Raw genomic sequence first — 24,253 nt, forward strand, 5'->3', positions numbered from 1 at the left:
CCAATTTTTTGTCTTTTCCCTGCTGGTCAGCTCTCTTGACTCACAGAGGTTTTATATGAGCTACTGTAACTTCTTACACTGATATCCCCAAAAAGAGTGGAAAGAAATTGATGGTTTTTATGGTTAGTGTCCTGTTCCCCAAGTGTTTAAATCAGTGGGAGAGCGTTACTAGAACAACAGCAGCATTTGACTGCTTCTCTGCAGGAATCTCTCTAATTAACCAAAGTTTGTATGGGGCTTTGAAGATACGAATCACTTCATAAGTGTTTAGTAGTGATTATTATTATTATCCTAATTCGTTTCAAAATGCTGGATTTTGGAAGATACAACATCCTCCACAATCCCATATCATTTTAAACTCCACATTGTGATTTGTAATTTTTTTCCATCATAGATAGCTGTCCATTAGTGACTGAGTAGGTTACCCACTCATTTCCAGAACAGATCAGGAAAAGGGATAGGCATTTTGGAGATGATTCCAAAGGGCATTAAGGACTGTAAACATCTTTGTGAATCTGGCACTAGTTTCTAATAATCTCTAGAGAATTTATTCAATGTCATTTTTTTTAATACAGAAGGGCTTCGTTTTTCCAGGTCCTCAAGCCAGACATCTGAAAGTGATGCAACCTGTTTATAGTTTAGAAATGCAGCCTTCAAAGGACCATGCGTTACTTGGGACCCCAGTGCTATCCTAATAATTCTGTCCTTCTGCCTTGCCCCTGAAAAAGGAGAGCCAGCGAAGCTGAACGACTCTCTGTTTTTCCTGTTACAAGCCATACCAATACACAGTCCAAGTGAAAACTGCTAGGTTGTGATTTTATGTCCCTGTTTTCAGCAGTGGCTCGCAATGCTATGAGAATTTCTGGGGTTGAAACATTATCTCAGGTCCTAATACTGCAAATATTTAATGCTCAGATCCTTTCACTTTTATCACAGGAGTCATCCCTGTGAATTCAATGTACCTTACATTACAAACTGACAGGATGTTTGTTTTCCCCCTTCTTTACACATCTCAGATCATTGTAATACAGATGGCCTGTCCTGCCTTTGTTTCATTATTTCATCTATGAATCGGCAGAAAGAGCCTGTCTCATTGATTTTTGGAAAGGTGTAAGAAGAGTAAGTAGATGAAAGAGTCGTTGACCCTGGCACTAATGGGATGGATTCAAGCTGTGCTTCGAAGAGACCTGCTGCAACCTAAACAAGATTAACAAAGTATTAAAGGATCTTTTTCTGTAAATCAAATTGATTACCTTACATGGGTACTCCCCACAGTGTAGAAAGTACAGCAGAAAGCCTTTATGTAATATTTTACTTATTAATTTAATTATGCACTTTGACTCCTGCCATAGTAATAACAGTAATTAATAAAATGGAACTCAAAATGGAACTCCAAATGGAACTCCAAATGAAAATCCAGAGCTGCAGGTGTCTTTCATATTGTGGTGGTTTAGTCCCTGCCGGAGTCTGAGACCACGCGGCCACTGCCCGTCCCCCACAAAGGGAGTGAAATACAAAGCCCCGGGGCTGAGATAAGGAGAGGTTTAATACAACAGTGCAACAGCAACAAAACAAACAATAACAATAACAGTAATAACAATGAACAGAGCAAGATATGTACCAATACAGCAGTGAGAGCAGAGAGATCGCGTAACACACGCGCCTTCATCGACTCTTCCGCGCTCCCACACTTAGGCGCCAGGAGGTGACGTCAGCACGGTATTGAATAATCCGGCTGGGACTTCCCCCCCCCCCTCATTCCGATCCAATGTTGGGGGAGGTTTCGATACGATCCCAAGAGCAAGATTAAGACACAAACGAGGTCAAATGCCGTATACCCAGAACAGGTTTTTTATTATTAAAGCAGTGAAGAGGGGTAGCGATAGGACAGAATAGAAGGAAAAGGCAGAAATAAAGCAAGGATGCGGGATAGGGCTGCAAGAATAGTCACCACCATGGATCCAGCGATGTCCCGTTGGTCGTCAGTCTTCAGTTCTTCGGTGGTGGGTGCACACGAATCAAGCTTCAATGGTAGATGCACACAGAGAAAATTTTCTGCTGTCTTTTTAAGTTCATCGTATCGGCTGACTAACATATCTGCTTGCCTTTAGTTTTTTTTTCTCTGGTCCAACAGGTTTTGTTGCATCTGGCTTCAGGGCAGGAACCTTTGCCTCTTGTCAGTTCATTAACAATGCATGTATGGGGTCTGGCCTACACAATAGAGCCACAAACGGCTACAGGATGGGGCCAGCTCAGCACACATCTGCCCCTTTGAGGCTTATCTACCGAGTCTGACAGTGCAACCGCAAAGAAGCGGGGGGGGGGGGGGTGCATCCTTCAATACACTCCCGCTTCTCTTGGCGACATCCCCCAGACCAATTCACAGGCTGCAGCAGCTTCTCTTGGAGGTTTGCACAGACACAAGCAAGCTTTGAGGCAGTCATAGGACATTTCAGTCTCTCACACCCCCACTGCTGGGGAAAATTAAACCTATAAACCAGGACATAATCCACCCCTTTATTCTATACCATCTGCGTCACATCCAGCTGCCATTTAGCAATGAGCAATAACAAAGAAAAATTAATAAAAGCACAGTATAATTCACGGTGTGTTTTCACCCACAATCAAGTCCCCTTGTGGTACGCATCGGACTTCTCCATCCTCCTGCATCACCCACCAGGTGCACCCACGTCCTTGAGCAAAAACAATCCCGTGGATGGGTTTGCCTTTGCCCAGCGCAGGACTAACCCAGACCATTTCTCCCAGCACATCCCTCATGCGCACCACAGGGACTTTATCCCCATCTACAACACGTGGAAGTTTTGACTGAGCCGGGCCAGCTCGATTGGCAGATCCTCTTGTGTTCACTAACCAAGTGGCCTTTGTCAGATGTGTGTCCCAGTGTTTGAAGGTTCCACCTCCCATTGGTCTCAATGTAGTTTTTAACAGTCCATTGTAGCGCTCAATCTTCCCAGAGGCTGGTGCGTGGTAGGGGATGTGGTAGACCCACTCGATGCTGTGTTCTTCTGCCCAGGCATCTATGAGGTTATTTCGGAAGTGAGTCCCATTGTCTGACTCAATCCTCTCTGGGGTGCCGTGTCGCCACAGGACTCGGTCTTCAAGGCCCAGGACGGTATTCCGGGCGGTGGCGTGGGACACTGGATAAGTTTTGAGCCATCCAGTGGTTGCTTCCACCATTGTGAGCAGGTGGCGCTTGCCTTGGCAGGTCTGTGGCAGTGTGATGTAGTCGATCTGCCAGGCCTCTCCATATTTATATTTCATCCATCGATCTTCATTCTACTGGGGCTTCACCCATTTGGCTTGTTTGATTGCAGCACACGTCTCACATCCGTGGATGATCTCCATGATGGTGTCAATGGTGAGGTCCATCCCTCGATCTCGAGCCCACCTGTACGTTGCATCTCTGCCTTGGTGGCCCGAGGTCTCATGGGCCCATCGGGCTATGAACAGTTCACCTTTATGCTGCCAGTCCAAGTCCACCTGAGCCACTTCGATCTTAGCAGCCTGGTCCGCCTGCTGGTTGTGTTGATGTTCATCAGTGGCCCGACTCTTGGGTATATGGGCGTCCACATGGCGCACCTTCACAACGAGGTTCTCCACCCGGGCTGCAATATCCTGCCATACTTCAGCGGCCCAGACGGGTCTGCCCTTGTGTTGCCAGTTGTTCTGTTTCCATTGCTGCAACCACATCCACAGGGCACTTGCCACCACCCACGTGTCAGTGTAGAGATAGAGCCTCGGCCACTTTTCTCGCTCAGCAATCTCCAAAGCCAATTGGATGGCTTTCACCTCTGGCTCGATTCACCTTGACCCTCAACAGCTTCAGCGGTTCATTGTGTGGGATACCACACCGCAGCCTTCCATTGTCGATGTTTTCCCACAATGCGACAAGACCCATCAGTGAACAGGGCATATTGTTTTTCTTCCTCTGGCAGCTCGTTATATGGTGGGGCCTCCTCAGCACATTTCACCTCCTGTTGTGGTGACATCCCAGAATCTTTGCTCTCTGGCCAGTTTATGATCACTTCCACAAGTCCTGGGCGGTCGAGGTTCCCTATTCGAGCCAGTTGTGTTATCAACCTAACCCATTTACTCCACGTGGCATCTGTTGCATGATATATAGAGGAAGCCTTTCCTTTGAACATCCATCCCAGCACCGGCAGTCGGGGTGCCAGGAGGAGCTGTGTCACAGTGCTGACCACTTCTGAGGCAGCTCGAACTCCTTCGTACGCTGCCAGTATCTCCTTCTCAGTCAGTGTATAGTTAGCTTCAGAGCCTTTGTATTCCCGGCTCCAAAAGCCTAGAGGTCGGCCTCGGGATTCCCCATCTGCTCTCTGCCAAAGGCTCCAGGAAGGGCCATTCTCCCTGGATGCAGTGTAGAGCACATTCTTAATCTCCTGCCCTGCCCAGACTGGCCCAAGGGCCACTGCCTGGGTAATCTCCTGCTTAATTTGTTCAAAAGCTTGTTGTTGCTCAGGGTCCCATTTAAAATCGTTCTTCTTGCGGGTTACGTGGTAGAGAGGGCTCACAATCAGGCTGTAGTTTGGGATGTGCATCCTCCAGAATCCCACGGCACCCAGGAAAGACTGAGTCTCCTTTTTAGTGGTTGGTGGGGCCATGGCTGTTATCTTGTTTATCACCTCCATTGGGATGTGGCGACACCCATCTTGCCATTTTATTCCTAGGAACTGAATCTCCCTTCCAGGCCCCTTAACTTTCTCTCGCTTGATGGCAAAACCAGCCTTCAGGTGGATTTCAATTATCTTCTTTCCCTTTTCAAAGACTTCCTCAGCTTTGTCCCCCCGTACAGTGATCTCATCAATGAACTGCAGGTGTTCCGGAGCCCCACCTTTCTCCAGTGCAGTATGGACCAGTCTATGGCAAATGGTGGAGCTGTGTTTCCACCCCTGGGGCAATTGATTCCAGGTGTACTGGATACCCCTCCAAGTGAATGCAGACTGTGGCCTGCACTCTGGTGTTATTGGAATGCAGAAGAAGAATGCATTAGCGATGTCAATCGTGGTGTACCACTTGGCTGTCTTCGACTCCAGCTCATACTGGAGCTCTAGCATGTCCAGCACTGCAGCACTCATCGCTGGTGTAACTTCATTCAGGCCACGGTAGTCCACGGTTAGTCTCCATTCGCCATTAGGCTTTCTCACTGGCCATATAGTGCTGTTGAAGGGTGAATGAGTCTTGCTGATCACCTTCTGGCTTTCTAGTCGACGGATTAGCTGATGGATGGGGACCAGGGAATCTCGGTTAGTGCGGTACTGCCGCCAGTGCACCGTCTTGGTATCAATTGGCACTCGCTGCTCTTCAACCTTAAGCAACCCCACCACCGAGGCATCCTCTCAGAGGCCGGGTAAGGTGGACAATTGCTCAACCTCCTCCAAGGCAGCTATACCAAAGGCCCACTGGTACCCTTCTGGGTCTTTAAAGTACCCTCTCCTGAGGTAATCTATAGCTAGGATGCACGGGGCATCTGAGCCAGTCACAATGGGGTGCTTATGCCAGTCCTTTCCAGTTAAGCTTACTTCAGCTTCTAATAGGGTCAGCTGTTGGGATCCCTCTGTCACTCCGGAGATGCAGATGGGTTCAACCCCACTGTAGCTTGATGGCATCAGGGTGCACTGTGCGCCAGTATCTACCAAGGCCTTATATTCTTGTGGTTCTGATGTGCCAGGCCATCGGATCCACACCTTCCAGTAAATCCCATTATCCCTTTCCTCCACCTGGCTGGAGGCAGGGCCCCTCTAATCCTGCTCACCATCACTCACTTGATCTAAGAGTGATTCCTGCAAGAATGACTTCCTGGTCCCCTCAAGAGGGTCAAGCATAATGTTGGCCAATCTATTCTGTCTGGGGGATTTCCGACTGGACACTGGAGCTGTGTCTCTCTTGGAAGACTCCCCTTTCATGGTGGTCTTCCCTTTCACCTGCTGTACTCGTGCAGCTAGGGCAGAAGTGGGCTGTCCATGCCACCTCCTCATGTTTTCCCCATGGTCTCGCAGGAAGAACCACAGGGTGCCCCGTGGTATGTGTCTTCCAGTGCCCTTCTCTTGGTTGGGGAAGCGCCTGCTTCTAATGGCTGAGACATTGGCCCATACAGGTAGAATGTAGGACATGTCCTCTTCCACTTTCTGGAGCCTCTGAGACAGTTCCTCTACAGCTGAAACCAAAGCATGTTGGGAGGAAGGGGATTTCCCTCATATTGCCAGAGATGGATAATCACTTCGTCCACTGTTTGATTCTGGGTGTCTCGCCACCAGGACGCTACTGCTAATGCTTTGGAATGTGCCTCTGGTGCACTTTGCAGGAACTTCCGCCACATCAACTGTGTGCAAGGGGCCTGATCTGGATCCATTGGTGACCGCTCATCATTCAGATCACCATAGACCATTTCAAACACAGCCATTTCCCTGAGGTTTTGAATGCCTTTCTCCATGTCGGTCCACTTGCCTAACCGACATAGAACATCATCCTTGTAGGGGTACGTCTCCCTCACACCGGGCAGGAGTTGCCTCCAAAGGCTGAGGGTTTGAGCCTGTTTCCCTATTGCCTTGTCAATACCAGCCTGCTTGACTAAAGATCCTAGCTGCTTGGCCTCTCTCCCCTCCAGTTCCAAAACCAGCAGCTCCACTATCCCAGCATCAGAGCAGCCAGGTGAAAATCTGCTCGCCTGGAAGGCGGCTGAAATCCTTCCGCATATCTCGCAACTCACTCAGGGATGGAGATCGGATGATTACCTCCGGCTCTCCCTCCTGTTCTTGTGATGGGCCTCGTTCATTGTCGCCCTGTACACTGCGAGGGGATTTCTTGGTATATTTGGTTTTCCCTATTGGGGCGGCTGATATTGGTACTGCTTGTCCCTGTCCCAGCTGCTGTACCAGTAGGTTCACTTTCAGATCCTGCAGCCCCTTCTCCCCCTTGAGGGCAGTGAACAGTGTTAAAGATGACATGGTAGGCATGGGTAAGCCCCCAGCACATTGCAACGAGTTGTGTCTCCTGGGGTTTGTCAGATTGGCAACACACCTTTTCCAAACACTCCACCAATTTATCAGGACTCTGCACTTGTTTGGCAGTGAGATCCCAAAGCATTGGGGGTGACCACTGACTCAGGCACTTGCCCATCTTCTCCCACATACCTAGCCATTTATAACTATCTGCCCTCGGGGCAGGTTTCCGGGTGGTGCTATTGTTGGAGAAGTACCGCATGGCCCAAAACAAGATCAGGCAGACATTCAGAAAGCACAGTGCTGCAAACACACTGGCCTGGATGCTCCAGGGATAGCTGAAACTCTCAAAAACCGAGAGGATCTCTTCCCCTGGCTCATCCATAGAGGGGGTGAGACCCCTAATAAAAGCCCAGGCAGCAAACAGGTACCAGTTCACCCCCACAAGCAGTGATACAAGCACATTATAAGCAGTCAGTAGCCAGTATAGCAAAGCAAGACCCTTGGCACATTTTCCACCACCAACAAACACCAGTACTGGGAACACACAATGGATATAAGGATTAATCCAGCCCCACCACGCAAGCAAATTGCCCAGCATGGCAAACGTTCCTTATCAAACAATACAAATAAAAACAGAAAAATTGCACCTAACACACGTTCTCCTTTTGTCCTTATTTCAGCCCTCTCGGTGCCCCACATTGGGCACCAAAAGTTGTGGTGGTTTAGTCCCTGCTGGGGTCTGAGACCACGCGGCCGCTGCCCCTCCCCCACAAAGGGAGTGAAATACAAAGCCCCGGGTCTGAGATAAGGAGAGGTTTAATACAACAGTGCAACAGCAACACAACAAACAACAATAATAATAAGAACGATAAGAGTAATAACAATGAACAGAGCAAGATATCTACTGATACAGCAGTGAGAGCAGAGAGATCGCACAACACACGCGCCTTCACCGACTCTCCCGCTTTTGGGTGCCAGGAGGTGACGTCATCATGGTATTGAATAATCCAGCTAGGGCTTCTCCCCCACTACTGGGGAAACTTAACCCTATCCTAGCTAAACCAGGACACATACAAATTACAAAATTGCATATAAAACAGATCATGAATGTCACTGTGGTGTAGAAATAGCTAATTTTAGGGACCTTGTCTGAGCTGTAGAATTTCACACCAATTTTAGAGCACTGATAACAGCCACTTGGTCGCTAGGAATGAGACACAGCACTTTGTAGTGCAGATGAACTGTGTGTGTACTTTGTTTCTCACATTATCGTTAGGTAGTATTTTCATACTATCCTTCACCAACTATATGTATATAAGCATTGAGTACATAGAGGCTCTGGGAAATGTTCTGGAAATAGTCCTAGAAATTGCCTCAGATATGTCCTGAAAATGATGATGTGAACTGTGGGCTAATGTCCTTACTTTTGAGCATTTCATCTAACAAGTAATATTTTGTTGCCTCGCCAAGATGTGTTCTAATTGCCTCCCCATGTTTGTGCCATTTAAGGTATCACGTCTGGACAAAAGGGCATGCGCCAACAAACTTTGCCAAGTGGCGAACAGCCACCACACCCTACCGTGTTGAGTGGGAAGCAGACTTTGAGCCATACGTTGTTGTGAGGAAGGACTGCCCGGAGTATGACAGGCGGTTTGTTGGATTTGGCTGGAACAAAGTAGCTCACATCATGGAACTGGATGCACAGGTGAGGAGGTGACACTGCATCTCTCCCAGGGCTGAGCAGCAGGATTGTTAAAATGAAATCCGTGTTCTGTTAGAAGGGCTTCAGGCTTTGTATCACCAAAGTGCTCATCTGGCCTTACTGAGCTCCTTAATGTTTGCTTCTTGAGTTGGGAACACTCAGTTTAGTCCTTGTCAGGCATTAAAAGGAGAACTGAGTGAGTTAGTTTATTTGTCAGTGCTGAGAAAGTTATTGTTTCGCAGTGGCACAATCCCCACAGTGCCCGCCTCATGCCCAACAGTGTGCCTGAGCATTGCAGCACTTGTTGCCGGTCTCATCATCTACTACGGGATCTATAGACCTAGCTGAAAGTTTTTGAGTTAAACAGAGGTTGGTGAGTCCCAAATGTTAATTTAGAATTCAAAAAAGCAATCTTAAACTGAATCCAAGGCAGGCATCTTCAATTTCTGGCCTGGATTTACAGCGCGTCTCTGCAAAGCCAAGGACTTTACATTTCCAAAGTCTCTGGCTGTGGAGTGTTCTCTACAGAATCCAGGTACTTGATCCTTGGGCTACCTACCTCTTGGATCTGTGACTTGGGATGGAGCTGCTGGGCAGAATATATAAAAATAAGGATGCAGAGAAATCTTGAGAGTCCCAGACTGGTATTAGAGCTCTCAGAGCTGCTGAGGTCATTGCCACCAACCTAGATCTTAGAGGCTGACAGTGACTAGGGCTCCATGGGAGCCTGGTGCTGCTGCTCACTGAAATAGCAGGGTTTGCATCTCCCTGCTGTTCTTGGATGTGAAGCTAACCACTGTGATAATCAGGAGGGGCTAGGTCATGGCATTTCTTTTTAGTTTGGGTTTGTTTGGGGTTTTTTAGCTTAGTTTCAGTCCCAGTTTTTGAACTGGTAGCATTTCATGCTAACCAAAAAACCTGCTTTTTGGCCATCTGTATCCTCCTATGCTACCTTCTGCTATGGATCTGGAGTATAGATCCTTCTCTGCTCAACTCTTACCAGTTTATGTTAAGCAGAGCAGCACAAGGCATGCAGCAAGTTACTGGGAGATTGTGTCTCTGGGGTGTGGGCTACAGTGTATTTGTGTGTAGGCACTTATGTGGGAGGGATATTTTCTACTTCTGCTTATAAAACCACACAGTCACCTTGGGCTGGCAACCACTTGCCCTCTGCAGAAGGGCATTCCCAACAAATCTGTACCTACTTACATTGAGAAAAAATTATTACAGACTAGAAAAAAAAAATTCCCTTATATTATTGTTAATAATAATACTTTGCTCTGCTATAGCACTTTAATTTCCCAGTGCACTTTCCAAACACTGATCAATTAACCATCAGTTGTGGAGAATGCCAGGATAATGATCCATTATTTGTTAACCTGGGTAACAAGGCTTATGTTCCCACTGGCAGCTGTCATCTAGCACTCATGATTTAACTCTTCTGTTCAGAGACATTTGCCCAGCATAAAGATTCACACATGGGAAATTGGAACATTTTTCAAAGTTGATCATAGCACAGATATTTTAAATGGCCATTGGGTTGGAACTAACTCTGGGGAATTGTTTTTCTCACTCTTCCAGCCTTAAAAACATTCTCACATTGAGAAGAAGTTTCATTTTCATCTGTAGAAACATGGACATTGGCTTATTTTCCCAGAAAATCAGCCTGGAAGGTACATGGGATTGCACAACTTCTTCCCCCTATGGCATTCCTCTGCTTTGGGGTGTCCACAGATCAGGTTGCTGCCAGCTGCTTGGCTGGCTTCATTATCAGCAGGCAGAGCAGCTTCTCAATTTAATTATTTCATTTCTCCTCACAACTGCAGTGTCTGTCAAGAGAACTGTTTCAGACTCCTTACCAAGGACCTGTGCCACTACCATCCTTCAGAGCAGCACACAACATGGTGATAATCATCATTACTATTCTGGGGACATGCAGATGTCCACTGAGCTAGATGCTGTACAGATACATAGATAATGACAGTCTCCATCTAAAGAATTCATAACCTGTGAGGTGGGGACAGAGGTTCCTGCAAGTGCATTGCTTTCTCAACAGAAGTTTTCTTACAGTAGAGATGGGCCATTAGGAAACCTTTCCATGCTCTTCCAGTGGCTGTGGAACTAGACTGTGAGCAATCCTTTTTCCAAAACCCCAGCCTGGCATCTTTCAAAGGGGCTTATTACCAGCAGACTAAGAAGGTTTTGGAAGGCTTTATGTGCCTGAAGGCCTTTTGAAGGGATGGGAGCACCACTGCACTAAACAGTTTACACTGCAGAGCATAGATGATCCCTGACCTACAGGATTACAGACTTAAGATGCAAACAAGAGAAGAAAGAAAAGATTGTATGAGGAGGATGGATCTTCCTCTGCAGCTTCAGCCTTTAGTTTTAAGGTCCCATAGAGACATACTTTGTAATCTGTAGTTTATCAGCTCTCCTCACCCCATTGTGCCAGCCTTTTTTTTTGCATTTGGTCCCCTGTTAGTTCTAAGTCTCCTCCAGCTAAATGAGTTCTGCCTGTGAGCATCAAATTATTTTGCTCTTGCTGCACATTTGTCACCCCAAACAGAAGCTCAGAGGGGTCCATTCCATATATGGCAGATTTGTAATCTGGCACAAAGATTTACCACTTTAGCACTGTCTGGCAGGGAACAGGCATTCCCATAATGAGAAAGGAGCAGCCATACAGCTGCATCTGCACCTAGCTGTCCAATGTATACTACTGTTTCATAGGTGTCTCTGGGACAGCACTGCAGCCTTAGCTACACTTTGGTCTGACCAATACCACTGCCTGAGTTGGAAAATGGATCCACATTGCATTCTGCTCACTTCATTTTGTTTGGGCTTCATTTTGGGCTGCGTTGCTCAAACACTTGGTATCTGGCAGCATCATAACCCAGCAGTTTCCAGTCTTTTACAGGCTGATCATATTTTGTTAGGTGAGGAAGGATTTATAAGTGAAACACTCATGTTTATTAGCACAAGTGTGTTCTCTCCCATAAATCTCTTTCCCTAACAAAATGTTTTTGGAATATTCTGCCTCTGTGCTGCAGATACACTGTGTCTCTGCACAAGACTCTTAAATCTGTAAGTGACTGGACTTTGCAAACCAGGAAAGTTGTGCACCATTTCTTTTAAAGCCAGCATGCTCTGTGGCTATTCCTTCCCTGCCTGCTGTATTCTGCAGAGATGGTTAATGACTCAATACAACAACAGTTGTAAAAAGAAACTGTGTGATGACAATAGGAAATTTTCCTGTGGAGTCTTCAAAGGTTCTTTGTCATTTGCATCCCATACAAGTCATATTTTTTGAAATTTCGTATAAAAAAAGAGATAGTGTCCTAGTAGTTAGGTTTCTTCACTTGGCTACAGAACACTGAGGTTCACATCCCTTTTCTGCCTGATTCCTTGCAGGAGCAGATATCTGGTTCTTGCACATCCTACACTAGTGACCTTCCAGCTTGTCTAAGTATCAGTCTTTGTCTAGCTTTGCTCTAATGATCATATATTTAATTATAAAAATTGAACAAATCTAACAGGAATTATTGAGACTTAAATGAACCATCATTTTTTAACAACAAAAATCGTCAAATAACTTCATCAGATACAAATAGAGAATTAGTGAAGTAGTTCTGGAGGAGAGGTGGAATTAGCACAGTATCTCATACTTTGTAAAGGAGAACTTAATTTGCATAAAACTTTCTCAAGGTATATGGAATTAGCAGGTCCATTTTCACATGTCACCTATAAAACCTTTCAGGTTTATAAATAGCTTCGGAGAGTTTTGTCACTGTGAGTATCTTAGTATACAGGCAAAGCAGCGTATGTAGTGCAATGGATGCCTTTGTAAATACACCTTATTCCAGCATCCCAAGCAAGATAAATTGTAGAGGCAAAAGCATGATTTTGCATAGACACTTGAGACTGCTGTGTACAGTCACAGCTGTGTTGGTAGCAGCATACTACTGCAAAATCTGTGCTGCAGACATTGCTTTGGGCATGCCTTTTGTACCGTTTCCCCATAATTTGGCTTATATGGAGTAAAACATTTTAAAAGAGCAAGTAGATCTTCCATAAAACCATGAAAAAGCAACTTTTTAAAAAAAAAGGCTTATTTGGCATATATGTATGGGTTTGTTGTTTTTGAGATCCACGCTGCACTGTCACATGATGGAGCATGTTTGACTGTGGAGGTACGGGAGAGATGCATTGCAAGAGGGCTCGGGAACACCCTCACAGCCAGTGTCTTTCTCCCCCAGGAGTACGAGTTCACAGTGCTGCCCAACGCCTACATGATCCACATGCCGCACGCCCCCAGCTTTGACATCACCAAGTTTCGCTCCAACAAGCAATACCGCATCTGTCTCAAGACCCTGAAGGAGGAGTTCCAGCAGGATATGTCGCGCCACTATGGCTTTGCAGCCCTCAAATATCTCACGGCAGAGAACAACAGCTAGCACAACAGAGCCCATGTGCAGCAAACAGGGACACAGGAGGGAAGAGCCACTCAATGTTTGGGGCCCAGTCTTCAAACTTCGAACTGAGAAATACTTTCTGTTTTTATATCATACTCGGCAGTTCTAACAGTAGAAATTTGAAGTGACATGTCTTCGAACTATGCTCATTCATCCCTTCCCTGAATACCCCAGGCCTTTCAGCTTTAGCATTCGTGAGGTGTCAGCAAGAGGGGCCAGCCTGACGCTCGTCATGCCACCAGAGGTGGGGACTGGGCAGGGGCTAGGAATGCACTCTGCTGTCCTAACTGCAGAGCAAAGACAGAGAATGTAGGATTTCATGTTGCTATTTAATAATTTGACATGCTTTTTATCTGTAAAGGAAGATCTTCGGGTCGCTGTCCTGTGAATTTCAAATCTGCACTACTCTAAAAGGGAACTTTCACCTGTGAACTTTCACAGGAGCCCTGTTAACATGGATGACCTTGTTAATGCAGGATGAGCCAAAAGTCTGAATTAGCCTTGAAAACGAAGGGGACGCTTATACAATACTGCACTCCAGAGAAGGTGTATTACTGGGTTAGGTGTATACATGATATCAGTTGGTGTTTTAGTCTCAAATTAGTTGTTTTATCAGGATAATCCCCTATATCCCACTTGCCTTTCCCCCAGTCCTAAATGCTGCTTCTTTTCTTGCCAAGGAAATGTCTCCCTTGTGTTTCTTTCCCATCTTCAGTTCTGGTGGTCCGGTAAAGAAGTAGCTCTGCCAGAAAGTGAACAAAACTTGTCAGTGTAAGGTCTGTTTTTGCCAGAGCAACTTGTTTGTGTGTGTCTTGTAAAATAAAGGGCCTGGCTGTAACTCTTTATCTTTTTTAGGCAAGAATTGGATTTTGCCTATAAGGCACATTGTGCGGGGGGATATTGATTTATAGGCTTATTTCAGTGCACACCCGTCCGTAAAAGCATTGGGCCTGGGCTTTAAGTGGACTTCTTTGCTGAATAGGGAATATAAACATGGCAACTAGTAGCCTTGGTGCTCTCCTGCTGCCTGCTGCAAGGTCTCAGAACTACTTCGTTAAAGGAGTTTATAATTAAAAGGAGCAGAACTGTTAGGAATAAACTCCCCATTCGAGGGGGAGAAAAGAATGTACTGGGAATCTGAACGTGAGTGTTTGCTTGAACATGGGCTGGTCAGGTTCACAATTTCGGTACACACAGGAGTATGCTGGAGGGCGGACAGGAAACCTAACAAGCAAAATGCAGAAACAAGACACTGGACTTTTTACCATTTTCCTTATTCTTCAGTATTATTGTTGTGTTTACATAGGACGAAGAGATGAAGTTTAATGCACTACCCCTTACAGGACTATTTGTAATTTCTGTTGCAATGTTAATAGAGAAAGCAGAAACAACTCAGTGAGAAATGCATCAGTCTCCGTATCCCAGATCCCCATACAACCACTGCCTGAGTTGGGAAATGGATCCACATTGCCTTCGCTCACTTCTTTTCCATTTTGTTTTTCAGCCACTGGACTTTCTACTTTCCTCCCCACCTCATCCCTCTAGAGCTTGTTTTTATTTCTAACATGACATTTTGTGAGAGCTTTCTGTCATGGTGGAAACCACACTCTTAAACCAGACATTTAAACTACAAATATCAGTTCATCATGCTGTGTATATACAAGATAACCCAAAAAAGGCAACATCTTTGACAAGAAATAAAAAGGGGTGGGAGGCTACGTGTAATTTTCACTTTTTCCCCTGAAGGTGTTGGCTGTGTAAGAATACATCCCTGCATAATTTTCTAAAGTGCTTTTCTTCTGTTCTTAATGGCTTTATGTAAAGGTTTACATAAAAAGCTGGGAAGAAGTAAAATGAGTGCTCATGGCTAAGATACATTGTTTTAAAAAAACCAAAATCTTAACTCCCCAAGTCCCATATTACTCACCATTAAGGGCCCAGGTCACTGTGCATATTAAGATTGAGAAGAACCCTGCAGCACACAGTCCTGTTGATTAGCCAGTGTGCAGAAAGATATCAAAGGCTGATCAAAAGAGAGGCTAACACTGGTTGTACCTACATACAGCCTCCAGTCAGAGCTTCAGTGTGGCCACCATTATGTTTCATATTAAAAGCTTTCGTTTCCACATGTACATTTCTCCTTGGCTGAACAATGTTGCCCAAGGATGGACTGGATTACCCTGCAGCAGCATAACTTGGAGCATGGACCTGTATGTTCTTTGGATGTGTCATTATCAACATGAACATTATTCTCTCCTTGGTCATGAGATGCAGATGGGGGAGCAGGGAGGTAATCATTTGCTACTTGCCTGTCTGTACAGCAAGTCATGAGACCTCCTGGGTAGGTTTAGGTGTGCTGGCTGGTGTAACTAGCTCAAAGATTGGTAGTAGGTTCAAAGAGCCCCCTTTTTTTTCCTTATAGACACTGTACTGACTTGTATCTGTCATGTCATGTTTGTCTGTGTGTTTCATAATTTGGGAGGTGTGGGGCTTGGGGTTTTTTAACACGTTTCAGCCAATTTACATGATAGCAGATTGGGATTACAAATCTGTCTGTAACTGCCAGGGCTCCTCCAACACCGTGAAAAAAACACCACTGACAACAACAAAAATCCCCATCTCAGTTATAACACTGACTGTCTTCCAGCCCTCTGCTATAGTAGGTATTTGCTAGCAACTTTGTTACTTAATTCTCAGTTTTATCCTGAAATCTTCAAGAAATATCAGGTATAACTGGTGACTTAATGCCTTTGATTTATTGATTTGTTCCACCAACTTCTCTCTTGAGTCTTCAGTCTATGACGTCTCCTTATCTTTGATATTTGGGAAGTGCGAGTCTCTCAGATATCATTCCAGCACCTTCTCTGGTGAAGACTGATGCAAATAAATCATTTAGATTCTTGGCAATGTCCTCATTGCCTTTAATTGTTTCTTCTACTTATTGTTTGGAGTGGCCTGCTGGTTACCTCCGGTTTTCTGCTTTTGGCGTACTGAGCAAATGTGTATTTTCAGTTTTAACTTCCTACTATTTGCTCTTCAAATTTCCTCTTAGCTTGCTCAAACTCCATCTTAACCATTACATACTTTCCTTTCAGCTTGATGGAGTTTTGATTTCCATTCTCTGAAGGTTTCCTGTTTGGCCTATATAACTTCTAAAATTTCCAATTAAGTCATACCAGCATTTCCTTGTCCTTGTCTTCCATTTATCTAAGGGGATACCATACTCCATGGCTATTTATAAGCCCTTTCCATTTTTAATCATAGGATTTCAATTTTCTTTTTATTTAGAGCCACTGATTCTTTCTTTAAAAGGAAAGAGGGGTTTTTGGTTTTAAATTTTTATATCAAATATCACCCTACTATGTTTTGAGGATTTGTATTTTCCCCTTTAACCTTCCTAAATGCTAACCTTTTCCTAGTCAAGGGATCAGAAAATTCTTTTTTCTTCTAATTTGGGCTCTTATCTTGACACATTTAGCTCTATGTCTCCCTTTTCCCCCTCCACTCTGAAACATTGACACTTACGAGTCACTGCAAACCTCTCAGTCCCAAAGTCTGAACTATGTATTTCCCAGTACCTTCTGACATCCCACTACATTTCAGACATAATTATTATTCCAAATAATAATCTAATGGCTGGCACACAATCCTGTTTGTTTTCATACTTTCCCGTTTGATATAACAGGCTTTGCCAGTTTTAAGTATTGGGCAAAACACTTGCCCTTATTTAATGCCTTATTGTAACCCTCTAAGAGATTTCCACGATTTCTCTCTGTTGTCACAGTATATACCTTCAAATGTTTGGCTATAGCTTCCATCCTATAATTTTCTGACTAAAGGTCATGTACCATTTGCCTACCTGACAGACCTAGAAAATCTCTTTGCTTGTACCGAATAGTCCCTAATATCTATCAGATTTTTTTCCTAAATCCTACTTCTAGTAATTCCTTCCAGCCTTAGTAGCTTCCTATATGAGCAATCTGGTTCCACTTCATAATTTACGATTTTTTTCCATTTCTAATCATCATCTTGGACACCATGTCAAAAAGGTATTAGCAGCTGTACCTCCAGTTTCATTGCTTTTCTTAGACTGAATATCACATATGCTCACGTTATTCCTAAAGTACTGATGTTTTACTTGGAAGGCTTCATGTGGTTTGTATGGAAATCATAAACTGCATTTTCCTTTTACTGCAACAAGCGGAGGCACTTTGTAGTGTTATTTGCAGTAGCTGTTGCAGCAGATTAAGCCCTGTGTTAGAGGGAAAAGCACAAAAACCTTGTCAGACTTGTAGCTACTGTATCTCTCCATAGGGGAAAATAAGGCCCTAGCACAGCTGAACAGTTTCATAAATGCCCTGCACAAAACACATTGTACATTATTTTTTGGTACGTATAATCATACATCATCCAATTAAATATGAAAAATACATTTTTTATGTTCTTATTTTTACATGCAATTCTGTCCATAAGATGATGCATTTTCTTCTGTGTCTTGCCAGTTTCCCCATTACTCCAGCCTGCCTAATAGCTCCATCTGGTTTTGGCTGAGAAAGATTAATGATGAGCAACACTGAGAGCGCTGGCAAATCAGCAGAGATTCTTAGCATTGCACAGGACATCCCTTCCTACTTTGCCAGATACTGTATGGGTGTTCCTCAGGCTTCAGTGCAGCAACAGGAGAGCACAGCAAACTTGGCAAGTAGGGTGACCATCATTATTTATGAATTTCAACAAGATCTAATACATTAGACAGACTGCTAAAAAAAGAATGTATCATTGTTAGCTCAAAAATATTTCAGTTTTAGGAAAAGAAAGCAGGAAAGTTTCTGCAACTCTAGTAAGTGAGACTGAAACAAGTCACTAGTAGACAATGACAGCCTAGTATTTCCACTGCAGTATTGAAAATGCAGAAGCATTGATAGCTAAATGAAGTCATTTTTACAGTAGTAATTAATAATGTATATTTAGATGGTGTGTTTAGATCCAAACACTTAGGTGAATTGGGGATTGTTTGAAGATTGTTACTTTGGTTCACAATATAAAATTATGTTTGGAAAAGCTTCTGGCTGTGCACAGTAAATTATGGCTCAGGAAATGCTTACAAAACTAGATTGAGAAATACCTTCCTCTTATAGGAATTTGTTTTCATCAGTAGTTATACATTCCCAAAGCAAGACACAGAGTCCTTGAGAATTTCAAAAGGAGTTGCGTACATGTCAGTTGGCTGGAACATTTTTCTCTTATGACTACTTGGAATTTGGGATTTGTTTGCTCTGCAGAGTAGAATCATTGTGATCAGTTGAAAAAATAATCTAGGAATTAGACAGCCAGCCAAATATTTATTTGTGTGATGGATCATATGAATGTGTTTGTCCACACATGTTAATGGGTACCGCAATGGAATTGTTAGCTCATTGAGGGTGTTGGGATGCAAAAGATCTGAAACCCAGGCTAAGAGCTTAGTATCTTTTCGGTTGTTCTGTGCTACAGTTTACCCTCAAAGGATGAGAACTGCTGTCTACCAGATAATTACTGTTTCTGTAGGGTTAAAATGTCCTAAACTTCTGCAACATGAATTCATGGGAAGTCACTGTGCAGATGACAAAAGCTGCATATGAGCTCCACGGTCCATTGCCATGGGATACAAGATTTCAGTCCAAAAGAGATAGTTCTGACCTGGGGGTAATTCTCTGGTCAGGCATGTAGACACCATTCTCAACCAAATATATTCGAGAAGAGGTCCACAAACATGGGAGGCCAAGTAATTCAAGCCAAGCAAAGCCTATTCCTCAGTATTATGGCAACATGATTCTCAGACAATGCATGTGTGAATTTTCAACATTAACCATTATATCACAAGACTCCTGCTAAGGCTGCAAAATCAGTCATGTGAAAGTTAGAGGGTATGAAATTTCAAGTTGCTGGTGGAGCTGGTGATTCACTCATACAACTTCTTTCTGTCCCCTGACACATACGTAATAGGGCATAGTCTCTACAAAATCATTTGCTGGGGTTTTTTTAGAGGACTCCTCTTTCATTCTATGCACAGAGTGGATGGTACTCAGGGAATGAAGCAGCTGGGTGATACTTTGTTTTACTTTTGCTCTCATTGAGCTTTTCATAATATGATAGCTGCCTTGATTCTGAGCAGAGCCAGAATTTTTTTCTTTTTTTTTTTTTCGAAGGATAGGTTAGAACTGAGATTTAAGAAAGTCAATTACTCCCTGTGCTCTCAGGCTTTCTGAGCAGAATGCCTGCAGTTCTGTTCTACAGGCTTTTCTTGTATGGAGGGATCCTACAGAGCTGATGGAAATTACACACTCAGAGGCCTTGTAGCACTCACCCCCATCCTGTGAATGCTAACAGCTGAGCGTGCATGAGTGATGAATCCCAGCTCTCTCCAAGTATGCCTCCTCCATCTCTGAGAGCCCTCTAAAGGCTATTGACAGTCTGTCAGGTAAGCAGTGAAAAAATGGAGTAAATAATTGGGGGGGGTCCATGAGGGATTTGTTTTAAAGTAGCTAAATTTTCAGAGGAATGAGGAAGGCAAAAGCTTTCAGAGGTCCCTCAGAAGATCTGTTCGTAGCATCTGTGACTTGGACAAAGCTCATTCTGGATCAGTGGCATTTCCAATCCAACACTGGCCCATGTGGCCCACCTGTAGGAAATTCTGTGGGTTGTAAAATTCATGAAAGTCAGCACTGAGATTAAACTATTGTCAGCTCAGATGTTTCATTTGTTTCAATTCTTTGGATTCCCACATTGCTCCTTTGGTGCTCATAAAAAAAAAAAAAAAAAAAAAAAAAAGGATAATAGCAGCTTGATAACAGTAAGTCTGACTACCCAGACTTTTTTCAATTGTTAGCACTGAGGTCAATGGTTGGGGCAAAGCTGAACTTAGCAAGGTTCGTAGAATTTCTTCTTTAGATCTGCCTTTGGATCTGTTCCATCTGTGCTCTCCAGCGATGCTATAAGGAAAAGCAAAGCTATCCAATGCTGATTGATCCATGAACTTTTCATCCAGTCAGAACTAACCACCAGCAGCAGGAAGGAAGCTGCACCGCTGTCTCCTTTGAGTTTTTTTAGATGACAATAGTGAGTTCAGTATGAAATCTATTATTCTGATGATAGACTTTGCTGACCTGTTCTGCATTTTAGATGTATACTCACTGTGAGTGACAGAGGCCCTTGGGATTAGGAAGAGATGGAACCCAGCAGTTCACTGGTTCAGAATGGGAACAAGAGATGTGTGTATCTTCCCTCAGCACCTTGCCCAGTGTTTACTAATTTTATTAGCACCAGTTAGTCCAGCTGGTCTGAGACTCAGTGTTCAGGCTGGGCAGTCAGCTTCTGCTGTCTGTGTTGATAAGAAGACAGATAAACGAAATGATGCTTTCGTCCATAACAGCAATGAATATTGCAATATGGGTTCAAATGGCTCATATAGGGTTTACATCTTTTACTTTTCACTGTTAGGGTTTATTCAAAGAAGAGCAAAGGCAATCCAAAAAAAAAGCGATGAGTTCTGTAAGGACCCACAAGAATTAACATTCACAGAGATTCATCAATGCAAAATATTCACCAAGTTAACCTGCCAGTTTTTGTCATGAACGCAGAGAATACAGGCTCTGTCATCTTCTCTCTGATTATACTTTGTTACCATAAATTCGGTCTCAAAAGGACCCTCTAACACTTAGTTTTAAGTTTTAGAAGGAAGGCATTCTTTATTGCAGTGCTGGATGCACGGGGGATCATTCCACCTAACGTGCATGCCAAAAGACAAGGGCGCACTTATTATATACAATAAACCAAATTAATATTAATGTAATTTCCAAGAAGTACACACCTATTTCCAGAGAATCTAATGCATATGTTAATACATTGGGCAAGCTTACTGACATTTGGGGAAGGGTCCCTGAGGGGCTTCCATAGGTGTCTGCTGGTTTATCTGCCCTGTCCAGGGATGTACTCATCACAGTTGCAAAAATTATGTCCTTGGGCACATTCTTGTCTGAGGCCCTTTACAGCAATTAGCACCAACTGTTTGCAGGCATAAGCTAGCAGGCATCAACTTCATAGAGCAAAACAAGTGCATGTAATTAAAAAAACTCTCTGAATCAGGTCACCCAAGACCCAAATATTTTATATTTTTTGTTGCTTTCATTTCCATTTTCATATGTGAAATTAACAGTTTGCAAAACTTTTTTATTTTCTTAAGCTGATACAGCTTTCTTCTGCATCAGTCAGACTTGCAAGTTGTCTGGGGTGAATAGAGCTGAGGGGTTGTTGAGATGTCCTCAGCACCACTTTAGTGCAGAGAGAGCCTTTCTTGTAGCCTGGGGGAGTTTTCTTTCTTTTGTGCTATCACAGGCTTTATTTCTATCTTAGCAGTGTCTCTTCCAGTAAGTATGAAAGACTACTGGCTTGTCCTAGACCACTGCATGAGTTCATTACTAAAGCAATGTTTCTGGCATGGCATCTGGGCTTCCACAGAAATTTATTCTGCAGGATTTTTTTCCAATTTTAGTCTTCAAGCCTACATCTGTGAGAAAATTCAGCAATTTGAAGATGTAAGGAAGGGATCACTACGCTTTCTTTTATTTTTAACATTCATATTGTTCAAGATTTTATGCCCACTACGCCCATATAGCTTCCAGAAAAATATTGTTTTGAGAAGAGTCATTGCAAGTAATCTAGTGGGACTGAAATCAGCAGCATATATGAAGATAAGTTCAAGCCATAAGTTTTAGCACAAGTTTCTATAATTTACAAATTTGCTACTATTTCTGTAGGTCTCAATTTCAGGATCCTTCTTCAGCCAGCCCTTTCTCGGGTTTTCTGTTTTTTCTCCACATTCCCAATCTGCTGCACCCCTACATCCATGTTTATACCTGCCTTAGGTAGGTGTTGGTAGGTATTTTAAGAACAGTATAGATAGTTTCGACAGTGCTGAGGTCTGGTTATAACAATTGCATAGAAAAAGACATCTCTGCATTGCTGGTTCCCTTTAACTAGCAAGAACTCATTTCAAAAATAAGAGAAAAACAAATACTTGGGTTGGTGGGGGAGAGGAGAGCGAGAGACTTAGGCCTTTAATATGGTAATGCCAAAACAAGATCAGGTTGCTTAGGACCTGACACATTACTACAAGTTGGTAGCCATGCATAAGATGACAATAGTGATTATGTGTGACTCTGGAAGAAACAGTGACTTTAGAAGACTTGTCCTAGGTCATTTAGTCAGAGGCCATAGGTTTCACTTTTCCTATGCATTTGAATTGCGTTTCACAAAGCCGTCTCGCAGTAGCGTGGTTCCCAATGGACAAGCACTAACTAGTATAACAAGTGTATAAACACTTCCTTTCCTTCCAAACTCACTATAGATCATGATGGCATCACTTGCTCTGTTTCTCCACTCTACAGCAGAGGGTCCAAAACCTGAAGAAAGGTAGCACCAAAGTGATCTAAACACCAAATGTACCTTGCAGTGCCAGAATCCGTAGGTTTTTAGGTGCCCAGCTGGAAGCATTCAGGCCCAGATTCAGCCCATGCAACTTGGCAGCTGCTTGAGACCCATGGTGTTGGAGTTGGTCCCCTTAGTTTCCTCTGATAGTCAATAGAGTGAGCAGGACTTCCGCAAAGGGCATTTCTGTTCACCTAAGCCCTCCATCACCCTTTGCTCTCTGACTAGCAGAAAAGGTTACAGTGCTGATGGTCCCCATGCAGGTGCCTCAGGTGTAGACCTGCCCAAAGAAACATGGGACAAATCTGGGCCAGTGAGCATCAGTATGAGCCACCACCTACTCATTTATGATTGCCGGTGGCAAAATCCCCTGGAAACTAAGCAGTAAGTGCTACAAGGCCATATACTCAATATTAGCTGACAAAACCAACAATCTATATGATGAAAAACGTATGGGCAGATCAGCCATGGGAGGGGGATGATTTGTGGACTCCAGAGACTGTGATAAAGGTTGTGACAGACAGCTTGTGCTAACAGCCAGGAAAGCGCTCATTTTCAGCGCAAAGATGTGGCCTTCATAATGGTGGTTAAAATATTGCCCCCAGCATTGCTGGTCAAGTTGTGCAACATTCATTGCACTGTATTATCATTGTGCAGCTCTGCTGAATGTGGGGGCAGTATTTGCAGTGTATCAGCCAGCACTTTTCCAAAAGTGCAGGTAAGAAATCCCTGAGAAACAAGGAAAAAAAACCCTAGTAGCAGCCTTTCACATGTGTTTCTTCTTAAGACTCAAGCCTCATTCCTCTTCTGTCATAAGCAAGGTGTTTCTACATTCTCCAGGGGAAAATCGGGATGTCATAACCTTTAGGGTGAACCATGCATGAAACAAGGCTTGTAGTTTTCTTGCAAGGCTTGTGGCACTGAAGGGTTTTGAATCTTCAACTCACCACCATGTCAGTACATTACCTGATTGGCTGGCCTTCTGCTTGAACTAATACTGAAATCTTTTGTTTGTCTCCCCAAGTTGGGGATATATTTTTAAGTAACATTTCAGGAAAGGAAAAAAAAAGTGTCTTCTTTCCTTCTGCTGCCCCATCTCCCAAGCACCTCCCCCTCCAGGGTTAGACTGAGGCAACTTTCATTTAAAACAAACCACTTAGTTTACATGTATGCTTCAGTCTGTGTGTAAGTTTTCTAGGTGACAATTTTATCAAGGAAAATGCTGTTTAGATTGTGTGTGCAAAAAAAAATGGCTTGTAAATATTTAAAAAAAAAAAGGTTAATTTTCAGTTGTGCAATAAAATTGTGAAATAATCCTCTCAATTCCTTTCCAGTGTCTGACTTGACATGTGCTGGTTTCAGAGCATACAGGCTGTTGTTTCAGATGGAAACAAAAAAAGAGAGGTCATGGACAGTTTTGGTTTCATCTTTAAGCTTTTTATTACTTTTTAATTTTGATTGTCATTCCCTTTAATCGGGTTTATTCTTCCAACCCTGGTTCAATCAGACACATTAATACCAGTCTGTTCCCACTGAAGACAGGTGAGTTGTTATCTGCTCAGAGTTAATCATGTGTTTATCTGCTTTACTTGACCTTGACCTTCTTCCTGCTGTTGTCTTTCTGTAATCAA

General features: G+C 43.6%; 1 protein-coding gene across 6 annotated transcripts in view; it reads left to right on the top strand.

Moving 5' to 3' along the window:
* Positions 1-23,945, top strand: part of LARGE1 (LARGE xylosyl- and glucuronyltransferase 1) — a 354,353-nt gene extending 330,408 nt beyond the window's left edge. For all 6 annotated transcript variants that reach the window (XM_074871306.1, XM_074871310.1, XM_074871308.1 and 3 more), the window contains 2 exons: positions 8,490-8,685; positions 12,942-23,945. In XM_074871306.1, coding sequence (XP_074727407.1) covers positions 8,490-8,685; positions 12,942-13,139 — 394 coding nt within the window. In that variant the 3' untranslated portion in view covers positions 13,140-23,945. The remainder of the gene's footprint in view (positions 1-8,489; positions 8,686-12,941) is intronic.
* The last annotated feature ends 308 nt before the right edge of the window (positions 23,946-24,253 follow it).

This window comes from Strix uralensis, chromosome 5, assembly GCF_047716275.1.
Source record: "Strix uralensis isolate ZFMK-TIS-50842 chromosome 5, bStrUra1, whole genome shotgun sequence".
Taxonomy (NCBI): Eukaryota; Metazoa; Chordata; class Aves; order Strigiformes; family Strigidae; genus Strix; species Strix uralensis.